The 20,318-nt window shown below is 60.2% G+C and overlaps 2 protein-coding genes across 2 annotated transcripts; both read right to left on the reverse strand.

Moving 5' to 3' along the window:
• Positions 1 to 1,500: 1,500 nt before the first annotated feature.
• On the reverse strand, positions 1,501 to 2,280 carry LOC308519301 (THO complex subunit 4-like; the record flags this gene model as incomplete). Its single annotated transcript, XM_081091286.1, has 1 exon — positions 1,501 to 2,280. A coding segment is annotated over one exon (780 nt), but the record flags the coding sequence as incomplete, so codon positions are not given.
• Positions 2,281 to 6,092: 3,812 nt separating this feature from the next.
• On the reverse strand, positions 6,093 to 11,569 carry LOC308519302 (THO complex subunit 4-like; the record flags this gene model as incomplete). The annotated part of the gene is made up of 2 exons (XM_081091287.1): positions 6,093 to 6,713; positions 11,381 to 11,569. Coding segments are annotated over 2 exons (810 nt in total), but the record flags the coding sequence as incomplete, so codon positions are not given.
• Positions 11,570 to 20,318: the final 8,749 nt, after the last annotated feature.

Genomic DNA, 20,318 nt, shown 5'->3' on the forward strand with positions numbered 1-20,318 from the left:
TGTGCGCGCGTGGGTGTGTGGGTGTGTGTGTGTGTGTGTGTAAATCCGCAGTCACGCACGGACACTTCTTGGTCTGCATGGCCCGTCGGAAACCATGAGCACCCTTCAGCCCCTGCCTTCTTGCAGACAGCGTGCCCCCTGCTCGTCCTTCCCCGCTCCGGTTAAGTCCCGGCACCTGGCTCCGGCTGCAGAAAGGTGGTGGCTTGCTTTGGCGCTGCTCGACCAGCCGAGGGCGGGACCAGCTCTTCGGCCCCGGCCCCAGTCAACCCAATCCACAGCCAAAGACTATGTCAGGGCAGGGCCATCTGGTCGGCCGCCCCTCCCCCACCCCCACCCCCACCCCCCTCCCTCTGTGGATGAATGGCCAGGCCCCCGCCCAGAGACCAGGTTCGGGCCTGGCCATCCGGCCTTGCCGAAGCGTCAGAACGTTGAAAGGCTGGATCAGCGTGTTTTCTAAGGAGGTTTGTGCGTGTGTGTGTGTGTGTGTGTTTGTGTGTGTGTGTTTGTGTGTGTGTGTGTGTGTTTGTGTCGTTTATTTTGGAGGGTTTTTTGTTGTTTTTGTTTGTTTGTTTGTTTGTTTGTTTGTTTTTGCTGCACCCATTTCTGTTTATTATGGCCAAGGTGAAAACGCCAGCTCCTCCACAACAGCAACCAGTAAAATTTTTCCCCAAAATGACTAGGTACAACACAGGTCTTTTTCGGAATTTTTTAATAAAATAAACGTTAAAGAAAACGCTTTGCGTGAGTTTTAATTAAATCCTATTTCAAAACAGAAGAAACAATTCCCCAATGGGCCACAGGTCCCCGCCAGCCCACCCTCGGGAAGCACCGCGAGACGATTTCCAGGCCTAGCTCCACCACCCACGCACGCACTGACTTGGTGGTGCTTTAGCTGGTGTCCATCATGGCGTCGTAAGCGTCCAGCTGGGCGTCCAACTCCTCGGTGTCCATGACCGTGTTGTAAGCGTCCAGCTGGGCGTCCAACTCCTCGGTGTCCATGACCGTGTTGTAAGCGTCCAGCAGGGCGTCCTCCAACTCCTGGGCGCCCCTCATCGCGTTGTCAGCGTCCTTCTGGGGGTCCAGCTGCTCGGCGCCCCTCATCGCGTTGTACGCGTCCTTCTGGGGGTCCAGCTGCTCGGCGCCCCTCATCGCGTTGTACGCGTCCTTCTGGGGGTCCAACTCCTCGGCGCCCCTCATGGCGTTGTACGCGTCCTTCTGGGCGTCCATCTCCTCCGTGTCCCTCATCGCGCCGGCAGTGCTCAGCTGGGCGTCCAACTTTTTGGTGCCCCTCATCGGGCTGCCAGTGCTCACCTGGGCGTCCAGCTTTTTGGTGCTCCTCATCGCGTTGTAAGCGTCCAGCTGGGCGTCCAACTTCTTGGTGCCCCTCATCGCGCTGCCACTGTTCACCTGGGCGTCCAACTTTTTGGTGCCCCTCATCGCGCTGCCACTGTTCACCTGGGCGTCCAACTTTTTGGTGCCCCTCATCGGGCTGCCAGTGCTCACCTGGGCGTCCAGCTTTTTGGTGCTCCTCATCGAGTTGTAAGCGTCCAGCTGGGCGTCCAACTCCTCCGCAGCGATCTGTTGCTTTGAATTGCGTCCGGTGCCCCTGCCTGTAAGCCGGCTGCCTCCGCGGGCGCGACTCGGCGTGCCGCCGCCAAAGCCTCCAGATCCTCGGTGTGTAGTCAGCCCGCCTCTGTTGCCACTCTGTACCGGCGTGCGCTGCGTGTGTATCTGTGAGGTGACGAGCTGGATGTTGAGGGGGCGGCCATCCAAAGGCACGCCGTGGTACTGTTTCATGGCTTCCAGGGCGTCTGCCTTCCGCTCAAAGTGCACGTGGGCTGACCCCAGGCTGCGGCCAGAGCGGTCGTAGTGGACACCGGCCTTCTTCAGAGGCCCGAACTCCGCAAACAGCTGCTGGACGTCCGCGTCGGACACTCCGAAGGCCAGGTTGGACAGAAGCAGCTTCCCCCCGGTCACCAGGCCGGCGCCCCTGCCCAAGCCCCTGCGGAAGCTGTCGCGTGGCCACGCGTCGGGAAGCTGTCTCGGCCTGCTGTAGGGCGCCGGCCGGTTCCTGCCTCGGCCGAGGGCCGCCCGGTTCCGGCACGGCCCGCCGCCCTGGCTCACTGGTGCGGCGGTTTGCGCTCCGCCACTGCGGCCTCCCTGGGAGCCGGCCCGGCCTCGGTCCCGGCCTCGGTCCCTGCCCCCGCCGCCGCGGCCGCCCCGCTGGCTCCGGTTCAGCCTAATGATGTCGTCCAGAGACATGTTGACTTTGTCGGCCATGGCGGGCCCGGAATCGGCCTCGGATCGAGCCCGTGCGGGAAGCACGCCGGCCCTGAGCGGCCACCAGATGTTGGGGTCCAGGCGCAGGGATTCGCAAAGGTGTGGACGGACTCCTCGCGGAAGACGAAATGACACGGACACAGCGTTCGGACAGAGACAGCGTTCAGACGGAAACAGCGTTCGGACGGAGACAGCGTTCGGACCGAGACAGCGTTCGGACCGAGACAGCGTTCACACGGAGACAGCGTTCAGACGCGCCCAGGGCTGAGAAGGTCTGCGAACCATAGACGCTGCGAGGCGCTGCCGCCCCTGCTTTTATAGCCCCAGAGCGTGGTGGGAGGAGCCAGAGAGACCCACCAATCAGCCGCTCCCAGGAATGAAGCGCCACTGTTTGGGTGGGGCAGGTGGCTTTAGGGTGGGGCAGGTGGCTCAATCTCAAGGAAAGGCTCTCCCGAACGTGGCTGCGACGCCTGGGGCGCTTGACCGGCGCCTCTTGGGCAGGCTCCTCCAACCCGGGACCCGTGAAGAGTGTTGGGGGGTTTTATTTTACTTTATGTTATTCTTTCTTAATTCTGTGCTCATTTCTCTTCGTTCATTGCAATGGATTCTATCTCTCGGCAATGAACCGTTGTAAACATCGGTCCCATTTGCATTTGAAGGGAGCGGGCGGGGTGTGCGGGGGGCTGAGGGTGGGGGTGGGGGGGGTGGGGGGTGGGGGGAGGAAGGGGGCCAGGTTTGCGGGAGGGGGGAGGGGGAGACCGGAGACGCAAACACCCCGGTCGTAGCGGCCCTTGGGGGTCATGGGAGGCAGAGGCTGAGGTGGATGTGAATGAAATGTGTATGCTTTCGTACCTTAGCTCTGAGCCCAGGACGCCAGAGGCCACCAGCAGTCAAACAGCCCCGTCAGAGAGCGGTGGTCTAGATGTGTATGGATCTGTCCCTGTTCGTCGGTCTATGCTGTTCTCTATATTCCACGAATGAGTGAGATCGTGTGGTATTCATTTTTCTCTGACGGGCTAATTTCACTTAGCATAATGCTCTCCAGTTCCATCCATGCTGGCAAGAATTCCTTCTTTTCCCTACTTTTTTACCGCAGCGTAGTATTCCACTGTGTGGATGTAGCACAGTTGTGTGTGTGCGTGTTTGTGTTTACTGCATTTCTGTGAAATGCCCCCCCACCCCCCACCCCCACACCCCTATAGGCATATCCCTGGAGGCATCTCCCTACAGAAAGCAGCTTACCTACAGAAAGCAGCTTAGCGTTTGGCCCGTCCCTTGGGAGGGGGGGGGTGGGTTTGGGGGCGGTGGGGCGCGGGGGGTGGGGGCGGGGGGAGGGGGGACCCAGGTGCCAATGGCACCTTGAGGGCTTCCAGTGTGGTGGGAGCAGGGACACCTTGCAGGTTACATGAATCCATCTCTGGAAGAGGACACTGAGGCTGAGGCAGGTGAAACTGATTTGCATAAACGGGTCAGTTATCAGGGAGACCGGAAGCTGGAGTTGAAGAAGTTGAGGGCCAGGGCGAGGGTGCCCTTCTGAACAGGGTGAAGAGTGGGGGCCTAGGGAGAGAATGCCCTCTGTCTGCAGTCAAACAGCTTAGCCCTACCGAGGGAGGGCATGACTCGTCCCCGTGTCTGTGGGGCCCTTGGGAGCAGGGTCTGAGGGAGGCGAGTGCTTGTCTGGGCGTGACTGCGGACGTAAACACACAGTCACGCACAGACGCTTCTTGACCTGAATGGTCCGTCGGCATCCATGAGCACCCTTCAGCCCCTGCCTTCTCGTAGGCGGCGCGCCCCCTGCTTGTCCTTCCCCCCTCAGGTCAAGTCCGGGCACCTGTTTCTGCCTTCCCCAGAGGTGGCTGCAGGAGGGTGACCTGCATTAGCGCTACTCGACCAGCAGAGGGCGGGACGGGCTCTTACGCCATGCTTGGGCTGGGCCCTCTGGTCCAGCTCCCTCTCTGGATGAATGCTCAGGCCCCTGTCCAGAGACCAAGTAACCCAGCCGGGCCACATGGGCTTGCTGAAGGGTCTAAAGCATTGAACGGCTGGATCAATGTCATTACTAAAGAGGGGTTTTTTCGTTTGTTTGTTTTTGTTTTTATTTCATTTCATTTCATTTCATTTCATTTTCTGTGTGCGTGTGCGTGTGCGTGGAGGGGGGGAGCCGGGGGAGGTGCGTGGGTGTGGTTGTGGGTGTGCTTCTGCGTGTGCGTGTGCGTGTGCGTGTGCGCGCGTGGGTGTGTGTGTGTGTGTGTGTGTGTGTAAATCCGCAGTCACGCACGGACACTTCTTGGTCTGCATGGCCCGTCGGAAACCATGAGCACCCTTCAGCCCCTGCCTTCTTGCAGACAGCGTGCCCCCTGCTCGTCCTTGCCCGCTCCGGTTAAGTCCCGGCACCTGGCTCCGGCTGCAGAAAGGTGGTGGCTTGCTTTGGCGCTGCTCGACCAGCCGAGGGCGGGACCAGCTCTTCGGCCCCGGCCCCAGTCAACCCAATCCACAGCCAAAGACTATGTCAGGGCAGGGCCATCTGGTCGGCCGCCCCTCCCCCACCCCCACCCCCACCCCCCTCCCTCTGTGGATGAATGGCCAGGCCCCCGCCCAGAGACCAGGTTCGGGCCTGGCCATCCGGCCTTGCCGAAGCGTCAGAACGTTGAAAGGCTGGATCAGCGTGTTTTCTAAGGAGGTTTGTGCGTGTGTGTGTGTGTGTGTGTTTGTGTGTGTGTGTGTTTGTGTGTGTGTGTGTGTGTTTGTGTCGTTTATTTTGGAGGGTTTTTTGTTGTTGTTTTTGTTTGTTTGTTTGTTTGTTTTTGCTGCACCCATTTCTGTTTATTATGGCCAAGGTGAAAACGCCAGCTCCTCCACAACAGCAACCAGTAAAATTTTTCCCCAAAATGACTAGGTACAACACAGGTCTTTTTCGGAATTTTTTAATAAAATAAACGTTAAAGAAAACGCTTTGCGTGAGTTTTAATTAAATCCTATTTCAAAACAGAAGAAACAATTCCCCAATGGGCCACAGGTCCCCGCCAGCCCACCCTCGGGAAGCACCGCGAGACGATTTCCAGGCCTAGCTCCACCACCCACGCACGCACTGACTTGGTGGTGCTTTAGCTGGTGTCCATCATGGCGTCGTAAGCGTCCAGCTGGGCATCCAACTCCTCGGTGTCCATGACCGTGTTGTAAGCGTCCAGCTGGGCGTCCAACTCCTCGGTGTCCATGACCGTGTTGTAAGCGTCCAGCAGGGCGTCCTCCAACTCCTCGGCGCCCCTCATCGCGTTGTCAGCGTCCTTCTGGGGGTCCAGCTGCTCGGCGCCCCTCATCGCGTTGTAAGCGTCCTTCTGGGGGTCCAGCTGCTCGGCGCCCCTCATCGCGTTGTACGCGTCCTTCTGGGGGTGGAGCTGCTCGGCGCCCCTCATCGCGTTGTACGCGTCCTTCTGGGGGTCCAACTCCTCGGCGCCCCTCATGGCGTTGTACGCGTCCTTCTGGGCGTCCATCTCCTCCGTGTCCCTCATCGCGCCGGCAGTGCTCAGCTGGGCGTCCAACTTTTTGGTGCCCCTCATCGGGCTGCCAGTGCTCACCTGGGCGTCCAGCTTTTTGGTGCTCCTCATCGCGTTGTAAGCGTCCAGCTGGGCGTCCAACTCCTCGGCGCCCCTCATCGCGTTGTAAGCGTCCAGCTGGGCGTCCAACTTCTTGGTGCCCCTCATCGCGCTGCCACTGTTCACCTGGGCGTCCAACTTTTTGGTGGCCCTCATCGCGCTGCCACTGTTCACCTGGGCGTCCAACTTTTTGGTGCCCCTCATCGGGCTGCCAGTGCTCACCTGGGCGTCCAGCTTTTTGGTGCTCCTCATCGAGTTGTAAGCGTCCAGCTGGGCGTCCAACTCCTCCGCAGCGATCTGTTGCTTTGAATTGCGTCCGGTGCCCCTGCCTGTAAGCCGGCTGCCTCCGCGGGCGCGACTCGGCGTGCCGCCGCCAAAGCCTCCAGATCCTCGGTGTGTAGTCAGCCCGCCTCTGTTGCCACTCTGTACCGGCGTGCGCTGCGTGTGTATCTGTGAGGTGACGAGCTGGATGTTGAGGGGGCGGCCATCCAAAGGCACGCCGTGGTACTGTTTCATGGCTTCCAGGGCGTCTGCCTTCCGCTCAAAGTGCACGTGGGCTGACCCCAGGCTGCGGCCAGAGCGGTCGTAGTGGACACCGGCCTTCTTCAGAGGCCCGAACTCCGCAAACAGCTGCTGGACGTCCGCGTCGGACACTCCGAAGGCCAGGTTGGACAGAAGCAGCTTCCCCCCGGTCACCAGGCCGGCGCCCCTGCCCAAGCCCCTGCGGAAGCTGTCGCGTGGCCACGCGTCGGGAAGCTGTCTCGGCCTGCTGTAGGGCGCCGGCCGGTTCCTGCCTCGGCCGAGGGTCGCCCGGTTCCGGCACGGCCCGCCGCCCTGGCTCACTGGTGCGGCGGTTTGCGCTCCGCCACTGCGGCCTCCCTGGGAGCCGGCCCGGCCTCGGTCCCGGCCTCGGTCCCTGCCCCCGCCGCCGCGGCCGCCCCGCTGACTCCGGTTCAGCCTAATGATGTCGTCCAGAGACATGTTGACTTTGTCGGCCATGGCGGGCCCGGAATCGGCCTCGGATCGAGCCCGTGCGGGAAGCACGCCGGCCCTGAGCGGGCACCAGATGTTGGGGTCCAGGCGCAGGGATTCGCAAAGGTGTGGACGGACTCCTCGCGGAAGACGAAATGACACGGACACAGCGTTCGGACAGAGACAGCGTTCAGACGGAAACAGCGTTCGGACGGAGACAGCGTTCGGACCGAGACAGCGTTCGGACCGAGACAGCGTTCACACGGAGACAGCGTTCAGACGCGCCCAGGGCTGAGAAGGTCTGCGAACCATAGACGCTGCGAGGCGCTGCCGCCCCTGCTTTTATAGCCCCAGAGCGTGGTGGGAGGAGCCAGAGAGACCCACCAATCAGCCGCTCCCAGGAATGAAGCGCCACTGTTTGGGTGGGGCAGGTGGCTTTAGGGTGGGGCAGGTGGCTCAATCTCAAGGAAAGGCTCTCCCGAACGTGGCTGCGACGCCTGGGGCGCTTGACCGGCGCCTCTTGGGCAGGCTCCTCCAACCCGGGACCCGTGAAGAGTGTTGGGGGGTTTTATTTTACTTTATGTTATTCTTTCTTAATTCTGTGCTCATTTCTCTTCGTTCATTGCAATGGATTCTATCTCTCGGCAATGAACCGTTGTAAACATCGGTCCCATTTGCATTTGAAGGGAGCGGGCGGGGTGTGCGGGGGGCTGAGGGTGGGGGTGGGGGGGGTGGGGGGTGGGGGGAGGAAGGGGGCCAGGTTTGCGGGAGGGGGGAGGGGGAGACCGGAGACGCAAACACCCCAGTCGTAGCGGCCCTTGGGGGTCATGGGAGGCAGAGGCTGAGGTGGATGTGAATGAAATGTGTATGCTTTCGTACCTTAGCTCTGAGCCCAGGACGCCAGAGGCCACCAGCAGTCAAACAGCCCCGTCAGAGAGCGGTGGTCTAGATGTGTATGGATCTGTCCCTGTTCGTCGGTCTATGCTGTTCTCTATATTCCACGAATGAGTGAGATCGTGTGGTATTCATTTTTCTCTGACGGGCTAATTTCACTTAGCATAATGCTCTCCAGTTCCATCCATGCTGGCAAGAATTCCTTCTTTTCCCTACTTTTTTACCGCAGCGTAGTATTCCACTGTGTGGATGTAGCACAGTTGTGTGTGTGCGTGTTTGTGTTTACTGCATTTCTGTGAAATGCCCCCCCCACCCCCCACCCCCACACCCCTATAGGCATATCCCTGGAGGCATCTCCCTACAGAAAGCAGCTTACCTACAGAAAGCAGCTAAGCGTTTGGCCCGTCCCTTGGGAGGGGGGGGTGGGTTTGGGGGCGGTGGGGCGCGGGGGGTGGGGGCGGGGGGAGGGGGGACCCAGGTGCCAATGGCACCTTGAGGGCTTCCAGTGTGGTGGGAGCAGGGACACCTTGCAGGTTACATGAATCCATCTCTGGAAGAGGACACTGAGGCTGAGGCAGGTGAAACTGATTTGCATAAACGGGTCAGTTATCAGGGAGACCGGAAGCTGGAGTTGAAGAAGTTGAGGGCCAGGGCGAGGGTGCCCTTCTGAACAGGGTGAAGAGTGGGGGCCTAGGGAGAGAATGCCCTCTGTCTGCAGTCAAACAGCTTAGCCCTACCGAGGGAGGGCATGACTCGTCCCCGTGTCTGTGGGGCCCTTGGGAGCAGGGTCTGAGGGAGGCGAGTGCTTGTCTGGGCGTGACTGCGGACGTAAACACACAGTCACGCACAGACGCTTCTTGACCTGAATGGTCCGTCGGCATCCATGAGCACCCTTCAGCCCCTGCCTTCTCGTAGGCGGCGCGCCCCCTGCTTGTCCTTCCCCCCTCAGGTCAAGTCTGGGCACCTGTTTCTGCCTTCCCCAGAGGTGGCTGCAGGAGGGTGACCTGCATTAGCGCTACTCGACCAGCAGAGGGCGGGACGGGCTCTTACGCCATGCTTGGGCTGGGCCCTCTGGTCCAGCTCCCTCTCTGGATGAATGCTCAGGCCCCTGTCCAGAGACCAAGTAACCCGGCCGGGCCACATGGGCTTGCCGAAGGGTCTAAAGCATTGAACGGCTGGATCAATGTCATTACTAAAGAGGGGTTTTTTCGTTTGTTTGTTTTTGTTTTTATTTCATTTCATTTCATTTCATTTCATTTTCTGTGTGCGTGTGCGTGTGCGTGGAGGGGGGGAGCCGGGGGAGGTGCGTGGGTGTGGTTGTGGGTGTGCTTCTGCGTGTGCGTGTGCGTGTGCGTGTGCGTGTGCGCGCGTGGGTGTGTGTGTGTGTGTGTGTGTGTGTAAATCCGCAGTCACGCACGGACACTTCTTGGTCTGCATGGCCCGTCGGAAACCATGAGCACCCTTCAGCCCCTGCCTTCTTGCAGACAGCGTGCCCCCTGCTCGTCCTTGCCCGCTCCGGTTAAGTCCCGGCACCTGGCTCCGGCTGCAGAAAGGTGGTGGCTTGCTTTGGCGCTGCTCGACCAGCCGAGGGCGGGACCAGCTCTTCGGCCCCGGCCCCAGTCAACCCAATCCACAGCCAAAGACTATGTCAGGGCAGGGCCATCTGGTCGGCCGCCCCTCCCCCACCCCCACCCCCACCCCCCTCCCTCTGTGGATGAATGGCCAGGCCCCCGCCCAGAGACCAGGTTCGGGCCTGGCCATCCGGCCTTGCCGAAGCGTCAGAACGTTGAAAGGCTGGATCAGCGTGTTTTCTAAGGAGGTTTGTGCGTGTGTGTGTGTGTGTGTGTTTGTGTGTGTGTGTGTTTGTGTGTGTGTGTGTGTTTGTGTCGTTTATTTTGGAGGGTTTTTTGTTGTTTTTGTTTGTTTGTTTGTTTGTTTGTTTGTTTTTGCTGCACCCATTTCTGTTTATTATGGCCAAGGTGAAAACGCCAGCTCCTCCACAACAGCAACCAGTAAAATTTTTCCCCAAAATGACTAGGTACAACACAGGTCTTTTTCGGAATTTTTTAATAAAATAAACGTTAAAGAAAACGCTTTGCGTGAGTTTTAATTAAATCCTATTTCAAAACAGAAGAAACAATTCCCCAATGGGCCACAGGTCCCCGCCAGCCCACCCTCGGGAAGCACCGCGAGACGATTTCCAGGCCTAGCTCCACCACCCACGCACGCACTGACTTGGTGGTGCTTTAGCTGGTGTCCATCATGGCGTCGTAAGCGTCCAGCTGGGCGTCCAACTCCTCGGTGTCCATGACCGTGTTGTAAGCGTCCAGCTGGGCGTCCAACTCCTCGGTGTCCATGACCGTGTTGTAAGCGTCCAGCAGGGCGTCCTCCAACTCCTGGGCGCCCCTCATCGCGTTGTCAGCGTCCTTCTGGGGGTCCAGCTGCTCGGCGCCCCTCATCGCGTTGTCAGCGTCCTTCTGGGGGTCCAGCTGCTCGGCGCCCCTCATCGCGTTGTACGCGTCCTTCTGGGGGTCCAACTCCTCGGCGCCCCTCATGGCGTTGTACGCGTCCTTCTGGGCGTCCATCTCCTCCGTGTCCCTCATCGCGCCGGCAGTGCTCAGCTGGGCGTCCAACTTTTTGGTGCCCCTCATCGGGCTGCCAGTGCTCACCTGGGCGTCCAGCTTTTTGGTGCTCCTCATCGCGTTGTAAGCGTCCAGCTGGGCGTCCAACTCCTCGGCGCCCCTCATCGCGTTGTAAGCGTCCAGCTGGGCGTCCAACTTCTTGGTGCCCCTCATCGCGCTGCCACTGTTCACCTGGGCGTCCAACTTTTTGGTGCCCCTCATCGGGCTGCCAGTGCTCACCTGGGCGTCCAGCTTTTTGGTGCTCCTCGTCGAGTTGTAAGCGTCCAGCTGGGCGTCCAACTTCTTGGTGCCCCTCATCGCGCTGCCACTGTTCACCTGGGCGTCCAACTTTTTGGTGGCCCTCATCGCGCTGCCACTGTTCACCTGGGCGTCCAACTTTTTGGTGCCCCTCATCGGGCTGCCAGTGCTCACCTGGGCGTCCAGCTTTTTGGTGCTCCTCATCGAGTTGTAAGCGTCCAGCTGGGCGTCCAACTCCTCCGCAGCGATCTGTTGCTTTGAATTGCGTCCGGTGCCCCTGCCTGTAAGCCGGCTGCCTCCGCGGGCGCGACTCGGCGTGCCGCCGCCAAAGCCTCCAGATCCTCGGTGTGTAGTCAGCCCGCCTCTGTTGCCACTCTGTACCGGCGTGCGCTGCGTGTGTATCTGTGAGGTGACGAGCTGGATGTTGAGGGGGCGGCCATCCAAAGGCACGCCGTGGTACTGTTTCATGGCTTCCAGGGCGTCTGCCTTCCGCTCAAAGTGCACGTGGGCTGACCCCAGGCTGCGGCCAGAGCGTTCGTAGTGGACACCGGCCTTCTTCAGAGGCCCGAACTCCGCAAACAGCTGCTGGACGTCCGCGTCGGACACTCCGAAGGCCAGGTTGGACAGAAGCAGCTTCCCCCCGGTCACCAGGCCGGCGCCCCTGCCCAAGCCCCTGCGGAAGCTGTCGCGTGGCCACGCGTCGGGAAGCTGTCTCGGCCTGCTGTAGGGCGCCGGCCGGTTCCTGCCTCGGCCGAGGGCCGCCCGGTTCCGGCACGGCCCGCCGCCCTGGCTCACTGGTGCGGCGGTTTGCGCTCCGCCACTGCGGCCTCCCTGGGAGCCGGCCCGGCCTCGGTCCCGGCCTCGGTCCCTGCCCCCGCCGCCGCGGCCGCCCCGCTGGCTCCGGTTCAGCCTAATGATGTCGTCCAGAGACATGTTGACTTTGTCGGCCATGGCGGGCCCGGAATCGGCCTCGGATCGAGCCCGTGCGGGAAGCACGCCGGCCCTGAGCGGGCACCAGATGTTGGGGTCCAGGCGCAGGGATTCGCAAAGGTGTGGACGGACTCCTCGCGGAAGACGAAATGACACGGACACAGCGTTCGGACAGAGACAGCGTTCAGACGGAAACAGCGTTCGGACGGAGACAGCGTTCGGACCGAGACAGCGTTCGGACCGAGACAGCGTTCACACGGAGACAGCGTTCAGACGCGCCCAGGGCTGAGAAGGTCTGCGAACCATAGACGCTGCGAGGCGCTGCCGCCCCTGCTTTTATAGCCCCAGAGCGTGGTGGGAGGAGCCAGAGAGACCCACCAATCAGCCGCTCCCAGGAATGAAGCGCCACTGTTTGGGTGGGGCAGGTGGCTTTAGGGTGGGGCAGGTGGCTCAATCTCAAGGAAAGGCTCTCCCGAACGTGGCTGCGACGCCTGGGGCGCTTGACCGGCGCCTCTTGGGCAGGCTCCTCCAACCCGGGACCCGTGAAGAGTGTTGGGGGGTTTTATTTTACTTTATGTTATTCTTTCTTAATTCTGTGCTCATTTCTCTTCGTTCATTGCAATGGATTCTATCTCTCGGCAATGAACCGTTGTAAACATCGGTCCCATTTGCATTTGAAGGGAGCGGGTGGGGTGTGCGGGGGGCTGAGGGTGGGGGTGGGGGGGGTGGGGGGTGGGGGGAGGAAGGGGGCCAGGTTTGCGGGAGGGGGGAGTGGGAGACCGGAGACGCAAACACCCCGGTCGTAGCGGCCCTTGGGGGTCATGGGAGGCAGAGGCTGAGGTGGATGTGAATGAAATGTGTATGCTTTCGTACCTTAGCTCTGAGCCCAGGACGCCAGAGGCCACCAGCAGTCAAACAGCCCCGTCAGAGAGCGGTGGTCTAGATGTGTATGGATCTGTCCCTGTTCGTCGGTCTATGCTGTTCTCTATATTCCACGAATGAGTGAGATCGTGTGGTATTCATTTTTCTCTGACGGGCTAATTTCACTTAGCATAATGCTCTCCAGTTCCATCCATGCTGGCAAGAATTCCTTCTTTTCCCTACTTTTTTACCGCAGCGTAGTATTCCACTGTGTGGATGTAGCACAGTTGTGTGTGTGCGTGTTTGTGTTTACTGCATTTCTGTGAAATGCCCCCCCCACCCCCCACCCCCACACCCCTATAGGCATATCCCTGGAGGCATCTCCCTACAGAAAGCAGCTTACCTACAGAAAGCAGCTTAGCGTTTGGCCCGTCCCTTGGGAGGGGGGGGGTGGGTTTGGGGGCGGTGGGGCGCGGGGGGTGGGGGCGGGGGGAGGGGGGACCCAGGTGCCAATGGCACCTTGAGGGCTTCCAGTGTGGTGGGAGCAGGGACACCTTGCAGGTTACATGAATCCATCTCTGGAAGAGGACACTGAGGCTGAGGCAGGTGAAACTGATTTGCATAAACGGGTCAGTTATCAGGGAGACCGGAAGCTGGAGTTGAAGAAGTTGAGGGCCAGGGCGAGGGTGCCCTTCTGAACAGGGTGAAGAGTGGGGGCCTAGGGAGAGAATGCCCTCTGTCTGCAGTCAAACAGCTTAGCCCTACCGAGGGAGGGCATGACTCGTCCCCGTGTCTGTGGGGCCCTTGGGAGCAGGGTCTGAGGGAGGCGAGTGCTTGTCTGGGCGTGACTGCGGACGTAAACACACAGTCACGCACAGACGCTTCTTGACCTGAATGGTCCGTCGGCATCCATGAGCACCCTTCAGCCCCTGCCTTCTCGTAGGCGGCGCGCCCCCTGCTTGTCCTTCCCCCCTCAGGTCAAGTCCGGGCACCTGTTTCTGCCTTCCCCAGAGGTGGCTGCAGGAGGGTGACCTGCATTAGCGCTACTCGACCAGCAGAGGGCGGGACGGGCTCTTACGCCATGCTTGGGCTGGGCCCTCTGGTCCAGCTCCCTCTCTGGATGAATGCTCAGGCCCCTGTCCAGAGACCAAGTAACCCGGCCGGGCCACATGGGCTTGCCGAAGGGTCTAAAGCATTGAACGGCTGGATCAATGTCATTACTAAAGAGGGGTTTTTTCGTTTGTTTGTTTTTGTTTTTATTTCATTTCATTTCATTTCATTGCATTTTCTGTGTGCGTGTGCGTGTGCGTGGAGGGGGGGAGCCGGGGGAGGTGCGTGGGTGTGGTTGTGGGTGTGCTTCTGCGTGTGCGTGTGCGTGTGCGTGTGCGCGCGTGGGTGTGTGTGTGTGTGTGTGTGTGTGTAAATCCACAGTCACGCACGGACACTTCTTGGTCTGCATGGCCAGTCGGAAACCATGAGCACCCTTCAGCCCCTGCCTTCTTGCAGACAGCGTGCCCCCTGCTCGTCCTTGCCCGCTCCGGTTAAGTCCCGGCACCTGGCTCCGGCTGCAGAAAGGTGGTGGCTTGCTTTGGCGCTGCTCGACCAGCCGAGGGCGGGACCAGCTCTTCGGCCCCGGCCCCAGTCAACCCAATCCACAGCCAAAGACTATGTCAGGGCAGGGCCATCTGGTCGGCCGCCCCTCCCCCACCCCCACCCCCACCCCCCTCCCTCTGTGGATGAATGGCCAGGCCCCCGCCCAGAGACCAGGTTCGGGCCTGGCCATCCGGCCTTGCCGAAGCGTCAGAACGTTGAAAGGCTGGATCAGCGTGTTTTCTAAGGAGGTTTGTGCGTGTGTGTGTGTGTGTGTTTGTGTGTGTGTGTGTTTGTGTGTGTGTGTGTGTGTTTGTGTCGTTTATTTTGGAGGGTTTTTTGTTGTTTTTGTTTGTTTGTTTGTTTGTTTGTTTGTTTTTGCTGCACCCATTTCTGTTTATTATGGCCAAGGTGAAAACGCCAGCTCCTCCACAACAGCAACCAGTAAAATTTTTCCCCAAAATGACTAGGTACAACACAGGTCTTTTTCGGAATTTTTTAATAAAATAAACGTTAAAGAAAACGCTTTGCGTGAGTTTTAATTAAATCCTATTTCAAAACAGAAGAAACAATTCCCCAATGGGCCACAGGTCCCCGCCAGCCCACCCTCGGGAAGCACCGCGAGACGATTTCCAGGCCTAGCTCCACCACCCACGCACGCACTGACTTGGTGGTGCTTTAGCTGGTGTCCATCATGGCGTCGTAAGCGTCCAGCTGGGCGTCCAACTCCTCGGTGTCCATGACCGTGTTGTAAGCGTCCAGCTGGGCGTCCAACTCCTCGGTGTCCATGACCGTGTTGTAAGCGTCCAGCAGGGCGTCCTCCAACTCCTGGGCGCCCCTCATCGCGTTGTCAGCGTCCTTCTGGGGGTCCAGCTGCTCGGCGCCCCTCATCGCGTTGTCAGCGTCCTTCTGGGGGTCCAGCTGCTCGGCGCCCCTCATCGCGTTGTACGCGTCCTTCTGGGGGTCCAACTCCTCGGCGCCCCTCATGGCGTTGTACGCGTCCTTCTGGGCGTCCATCTCCTCCGTGTCCCTCATCGCGCCGGCAGTGCTCAGCTGGGCGTCCAACTTTTTGGTGCCCCTCATCGGGCTGCCAGTGCTCACCTGGGCGTCCAGCTTTTTGGTGCTCCTCATCGCGTTGTAAGCGTCCAGCTGGGCGTCCAACTTCTTGGTGCCCCTCATCGCGCTGCCACTGTTCACCTGGGCGTCCAACTTTTTGGTGCCCCTCATCGCGCTGCCACTGTTCACCTGGGCGTCCAACTTTTTGGTGCCCCTCATCGGGCTGCCAGTGCTCACCTGGGCGTCCAGCTTTTTGGTGCTCCTCATCGAGTTGTAAGCGTCCAGCTGGGCGTCCAACTCCTCCGCAGCGATCTGTTGCTTTGAATTGCGTCCGGTGCCCCTGCCTGTAAGCCGGCTGCCTCCGCGGGCGCGACTCGGCGTGCCGCCGCCAAAGCCTCCAGATCCTCGGTGTGTAGTCAGCCCGCCTCTGTTGCCACTCTGTACCGGCGTGCGCTGCGTGTGTATCTGTGAGGTGACGAGCTGGATGTTGAGGGGGCGGCCATCCAAAGGCACGCTGTGGTACTGTTTCATGGCTTCCAGGGCGTCTGCCTTCCGCTCAAAGTGCACGTGGGCTGACCCCAGGCTGCGGCCAGAGCGGTCGTAGTGGACACCGGCCTTCTTCAGAGGCCCGAACTCCGCAAACAGCTGCTGGACGTCCGCGTCGGACACTCCGAAGGCCAGGTTGGACAGAAGCAGCTTCCCCCCGGTCACCAGGCCGGCGCCCCTGCCCAAGCCCCTGCGGAAGCGGTCGCGTGGCCACGCGTCGGGAAGCTGTCTCGGCCTGCTGTAGGGCGCCGGCCGGTTCCTGCCTCGGCCGAGGGCCGCCCGGTTCCGGCACGGCCCGCCGCCCTGGCTCACTGGTGCGGCGGTTTGCGCTCCGCCACTGCGGCCTCCCTGGGAGCCGGCCCGGCCTCGGTCCCGGCCTCGGTCCCTGCCCCCGCCGCCGCGGCCGCCCCGCTGGCTCCGGTTCAGCCTAATGATGTTGTCCAGAGACATGTTGACTTTGTCGGCCATGGCGGGCCCGGAATCGGCCTCGGATCGAGCCCGTGCGGGAAGCACGCCGGCCCTGAGCGGCCACCAGATGTTGGGGTCCAGGCGCAGGGATTCGCAAAGGTGTGGACGGACTCCTCGCGGAAGACGAAATGACACGGACACAGCGTTCGGACAGAGACAGCGTTCAGACGGAAACAGCGTTCGGACGGAGACAGCGTTCGGACCGAGACAGCGTTCAGACCGAGACAGCGTTCACACGGAGACAGCGTTCAGACGCGCCCAGGGCTGAGAAGGTCTGCGAACCATAGACGCTGCGAGGCGCTGCCGCCCCTGCTTTTATAGCCCCAGAGCGTGGTGGGAGGAGCCAGAGAGACCCACCAATCAGCCGCTCCCAGGAATGAAGCGCCACTGTTTGGGAGACGCCAACTTTAGGGTGGGGCAGGTGGCCCAATCTCAAGGAAAGGCTCTCCCGAACGTGGCTGCGACGCCTGGGGTGCTTGACCGGCGCCTCTTGGGCAGGCTCCTCCAACCCGGGACCCGTGAAGAGTGTTGGGGGGTTTTATTTTACTTTATGTTATTCTTTCTTAATTCTGTGCTCATTTCTCTTCGTTAATTGCAATGGATTCTATCTCTCGGCAATGAACCGTTGTAAACATCGGTCCCATTTGCATTTGAAGGGAGCGGGCGGGGTGTGCGGGGGGAGGAAGGGGGCCAGGTTTGCGGGAGGGGGGAGGGGGAGACCGGAGACGCAAACACCCCGGTCGTAGCGGCCCTTGGGGGTCATGGGAGGCAGAGGCTGAGGTGGATGTGAATGAAATGTGTATGCTTTCGTACCTTAGCTCTGAGCCCAGGACGCCAGAGGCCACCAGCAGTCAAACAGCCCCGTCAGAGAGCGGTGGTCTAGATGTGTATGGATCTGTCCCTGTTCGTCGGTCTATGCTGTTCTCTATATTCCACGAATGAGTGAGATCGTGTGGTATTCATTTTTCTCTGACGGGCTAATTTCACTTAGCATAATGCTCTCCAGTTCCATCCATGCTGGCAAGAATTCCTTCTTTTCCCTACTTTTTTACCGCAGCGTAGTATTCCACTGTGTGGATGTAGCACAGTTGTGTGTGTGCGTGTTTGTGTTTACTGCATTTCTGTGAAATGCCCCCCCCCACCCCCCACCCCCACACCCCTATAGGCATATCCCTGGAGGCATCTCCCTACAGAAAGCAGCTTACCTACAGAAAGCAGCTTAGCGTTTGGCCCGTCCCTTGGGAGGGGGTGGGTGGGTTTGGGGGCAGTGGGGCGCGGGGGGTGGGGGCGGGGGGAGGGGGGACCCAGGTGCCAATGGCTCCTTGAGGGCTTCCAGTGTGGTGGGAGCAGGGACACCTTGCAGGTTACATGAATCCATCTCTGGAAGAGGACACTGAGGCTGAGGCAGGTGAAACTGATTTGCATAAACGGGTCAGTTATCAGGGAGACCGGAAGCTGGAGTTGAAGAAGTTGAGGGCCAGGGCGAGGGTGCCCTTCTGAACAGGGTGAAGAGTGGGGGCCTAGGGAGAGAATGCCCTCTGTCTGCAGTCAAACAGCTTAGCCCTACCGAGGGAGGGCATGACTCGTCCCCGTGTCTGTGGGGCCCTTGGGAGCAGGGTCTGAGGGAGGCGAGTGCTTGTCTGGGCGTGACTGCGGACGTAAACACACAGTCACGCACAGACGCTTCTTGACCTGAATGGTCCGTCGGCATCCATGAGCACCCTTCAGCCCCTGCCTTCTCGTAGGCGGCGCGCCCCCTGCTTGTCCTTCCCCCCTCAGGTCAAGTCCGGGCACCTGTTTCTGCCTTCCCCAGAGGTGGCTGCAGGAGGGTGACCTGCATTAGCGCTACTCGACCAGCAGAGGGCGGGACGGGCTCTTACGCCATGCTTGGGCTGGGCCCTCTGGTCCAGCTCCCTCTCTGGATGAATGCTCAGGCCCCTGTCCAGAGACCAAGTAACCCGGCCGGGCCACATGGGCTTGCCGAAGGGTCTAAAGCATTGAACGGCTGGATCAATGTCATTACTAAAGAGGGGTTTTTTCGTTTGTTTGTTTTTGTTTTTATTTCATTTCATTTCATTTCATTTCATTTTCTGTGTGCGTGTGCGTGTGCGTGGAGGGGGGGAGCCGGGGGAGGTGCGTGGGTGTGGTTGTGGGTGTGCTTCTGCGTGTGCGTGTGCGTGTGCGTGTGCGCGCGTGGGTGTGTGTGTGTGTGTGTGTGTGTAAATCCGCAGTCACGCACGGACACTTCTTGGTCTGCATGGCCCGTCGGAAACCATGAGCACCCTTCAGCCCCTGCCTTCTTGCAGACAGCGTGCCCCCTGCTCGTCCTTGCCCGCTCCGGTTAAGTCCCGGCACCTGGCTCCGGCTGCAGAAAGGTGGTGGCTTGCTTTGGCGCTGCTCGACCAGCCGAGGGCGGGACCAGCTCTTAGGCCCCGGCCCCAGTCAACCCAATCCACAGCCAAAGACTATGTCAGGGCAGGGCCATCTGGTCGGCCGCCCCTCCCCCACCCCCACCCCCACCCCCCTCCCTCTGTGGATGAATGGCCAGGCCCCCGCCCAGAGACCAGGTTCGGGCCTGGCCATCCGGCCTTGCCGAAGCGTCAGAACGTTGAAAGGCTGGATCAGCGTGTTTTCTAAGGAGGTTTGTGCGTGTGTGTGTGTGTGTGTGTGTGTGTTTGTGTGTGTGTGTGTGTGTTTGTGTCGTTTATTTTGGAGGGTTTTTTGTTGTTGTTTTTGTTTGTTTGTTTGTTTGTTTTTGCTGCACCCATTTCTGTTTATTATGGCCAAGGTGAAAACGCCAGCTCCTCCACAACAGCAACCAGTAAAATTTTTCCCCAAAATGACTAGGTACAACACAGGTCTTTTTCGGAATTTTTTAATAAAATAAACGTTAAAGAAAACGCTTTGCGTGAGTTTTAATTAAATCCTATTTCAAAACAGAAGAAACAATTCCCCAATGGGCCACAGGTCCCCGCCAGCCCACCCTCGGGAAGCACCGCGAGACGATTTCCAGGCCTAGCTCCACCACCCACGCACGCACTGACTTGGTGGTGCTTTAGCTGGTGTCCATCATGGCGTCGTAAGCGTCCAGCTGGGCGTCCAACTCCTCGGTGTCCATCACCGTGTTGTAAGCGTCCAGCTGGGCGTCCAACTCCTCGGTGTCCATGACCGTGTTGTAAGCGTCCAGCAGGGCGTCCTCCAACTCCTGGGCGCCCCTCATCGCGTTGTAAGCGTCCTTCTGGGGGTCCAGCTGCTCGGCGCCCCTCATCGCGTTGTACGCGTCCTTCTGGGGGTCCAGCTGCTCGGCGCCCCTCATGGCGTTGTACGCGTCCTTCTGGGGGTCCAACTCCTCGGCGCCCCTCATGGCGTTGTACGCGTCCTTCTGGGCGTCCATCTCCTCCGTGTCCCTCATCGCGCCGGCAGTGCTCAGCTGGGCGTCCAACTTTTTGGTGCCCCTCATCGGGCTGCCAGTGCTCACCTGGGCGTCCAGCTTTTTGGTGCTCCTCATCGCGTTGTAAGCGTCCAGCTGGGCGTCCAACTCCTCGGCGCCCCTCATCGCGTTGTAAGCGTCCAGCTGGGCGTCCAACTTCTTGGTGCCCCTCATCGCGCTGCCACTGTTCACCTGGGCGTCCAACTTTTTGGTGCCCCTCATCGCGCTGCCACTGTTCACCTGGGCGTCCAACTTTTTGGTGCCCCTCATCGGGCTGCCAGTGCTCACCTGGGCGTCCAGCTTTTTGGTGCTCCTCATCGAGTTGTAAGCGTCCAGCTGGGCGTCCAACTCCTCCGCAGCGATCTGTTGCTTTGAATTGCGTCCGGTGCCCCTGCCTGTAAGCCGGCTGCCTCCGCGGGCGCGACTCGGCGTGCCGCCGCCAAAGCCTCCAGATCCTCGGTGTGTAGTCAGCCCGCCTCTGTTGCCACTCTGTACCGGCGTGCGCTGCGTGTGTATCTGTGAGGTGACGAGCTGGATGTTGAGGGGGCGGCCATCCAAAGGCACGCTGTGGTACTGTTTCATGGCTTCCAGGGCGTCTGCCTTCCGCTCAAAGTGCACGTGGGCTGACCCCAGGCTGCGGCCAGAGCGGTCGTAGTGGACACCGGCCTTCTTCAGAGGCCCGAACTCCGCAAACAGCTGCTGGACGTCCGCGTCGGACACTCCGAAGGCCAGGTTGGACAGAAGCAGCTTCCCCCCGGTCACCAGGCCGGCGCCCCTGCCCAAGCCCCTGCGGAAGCGGTCGCGTGGCCACGCGTCGGG

Source organism: Myotis nattereri (assembly GCF_964212035.1).
Source record: "Myotis nattereri genome assembly, chromosome: 5".
NCBI lineage: Eukaryota > Metazoa > Chordata > Mammalia > Chiroptera > Vespertilionidae > Myotis > Myotis nattereri.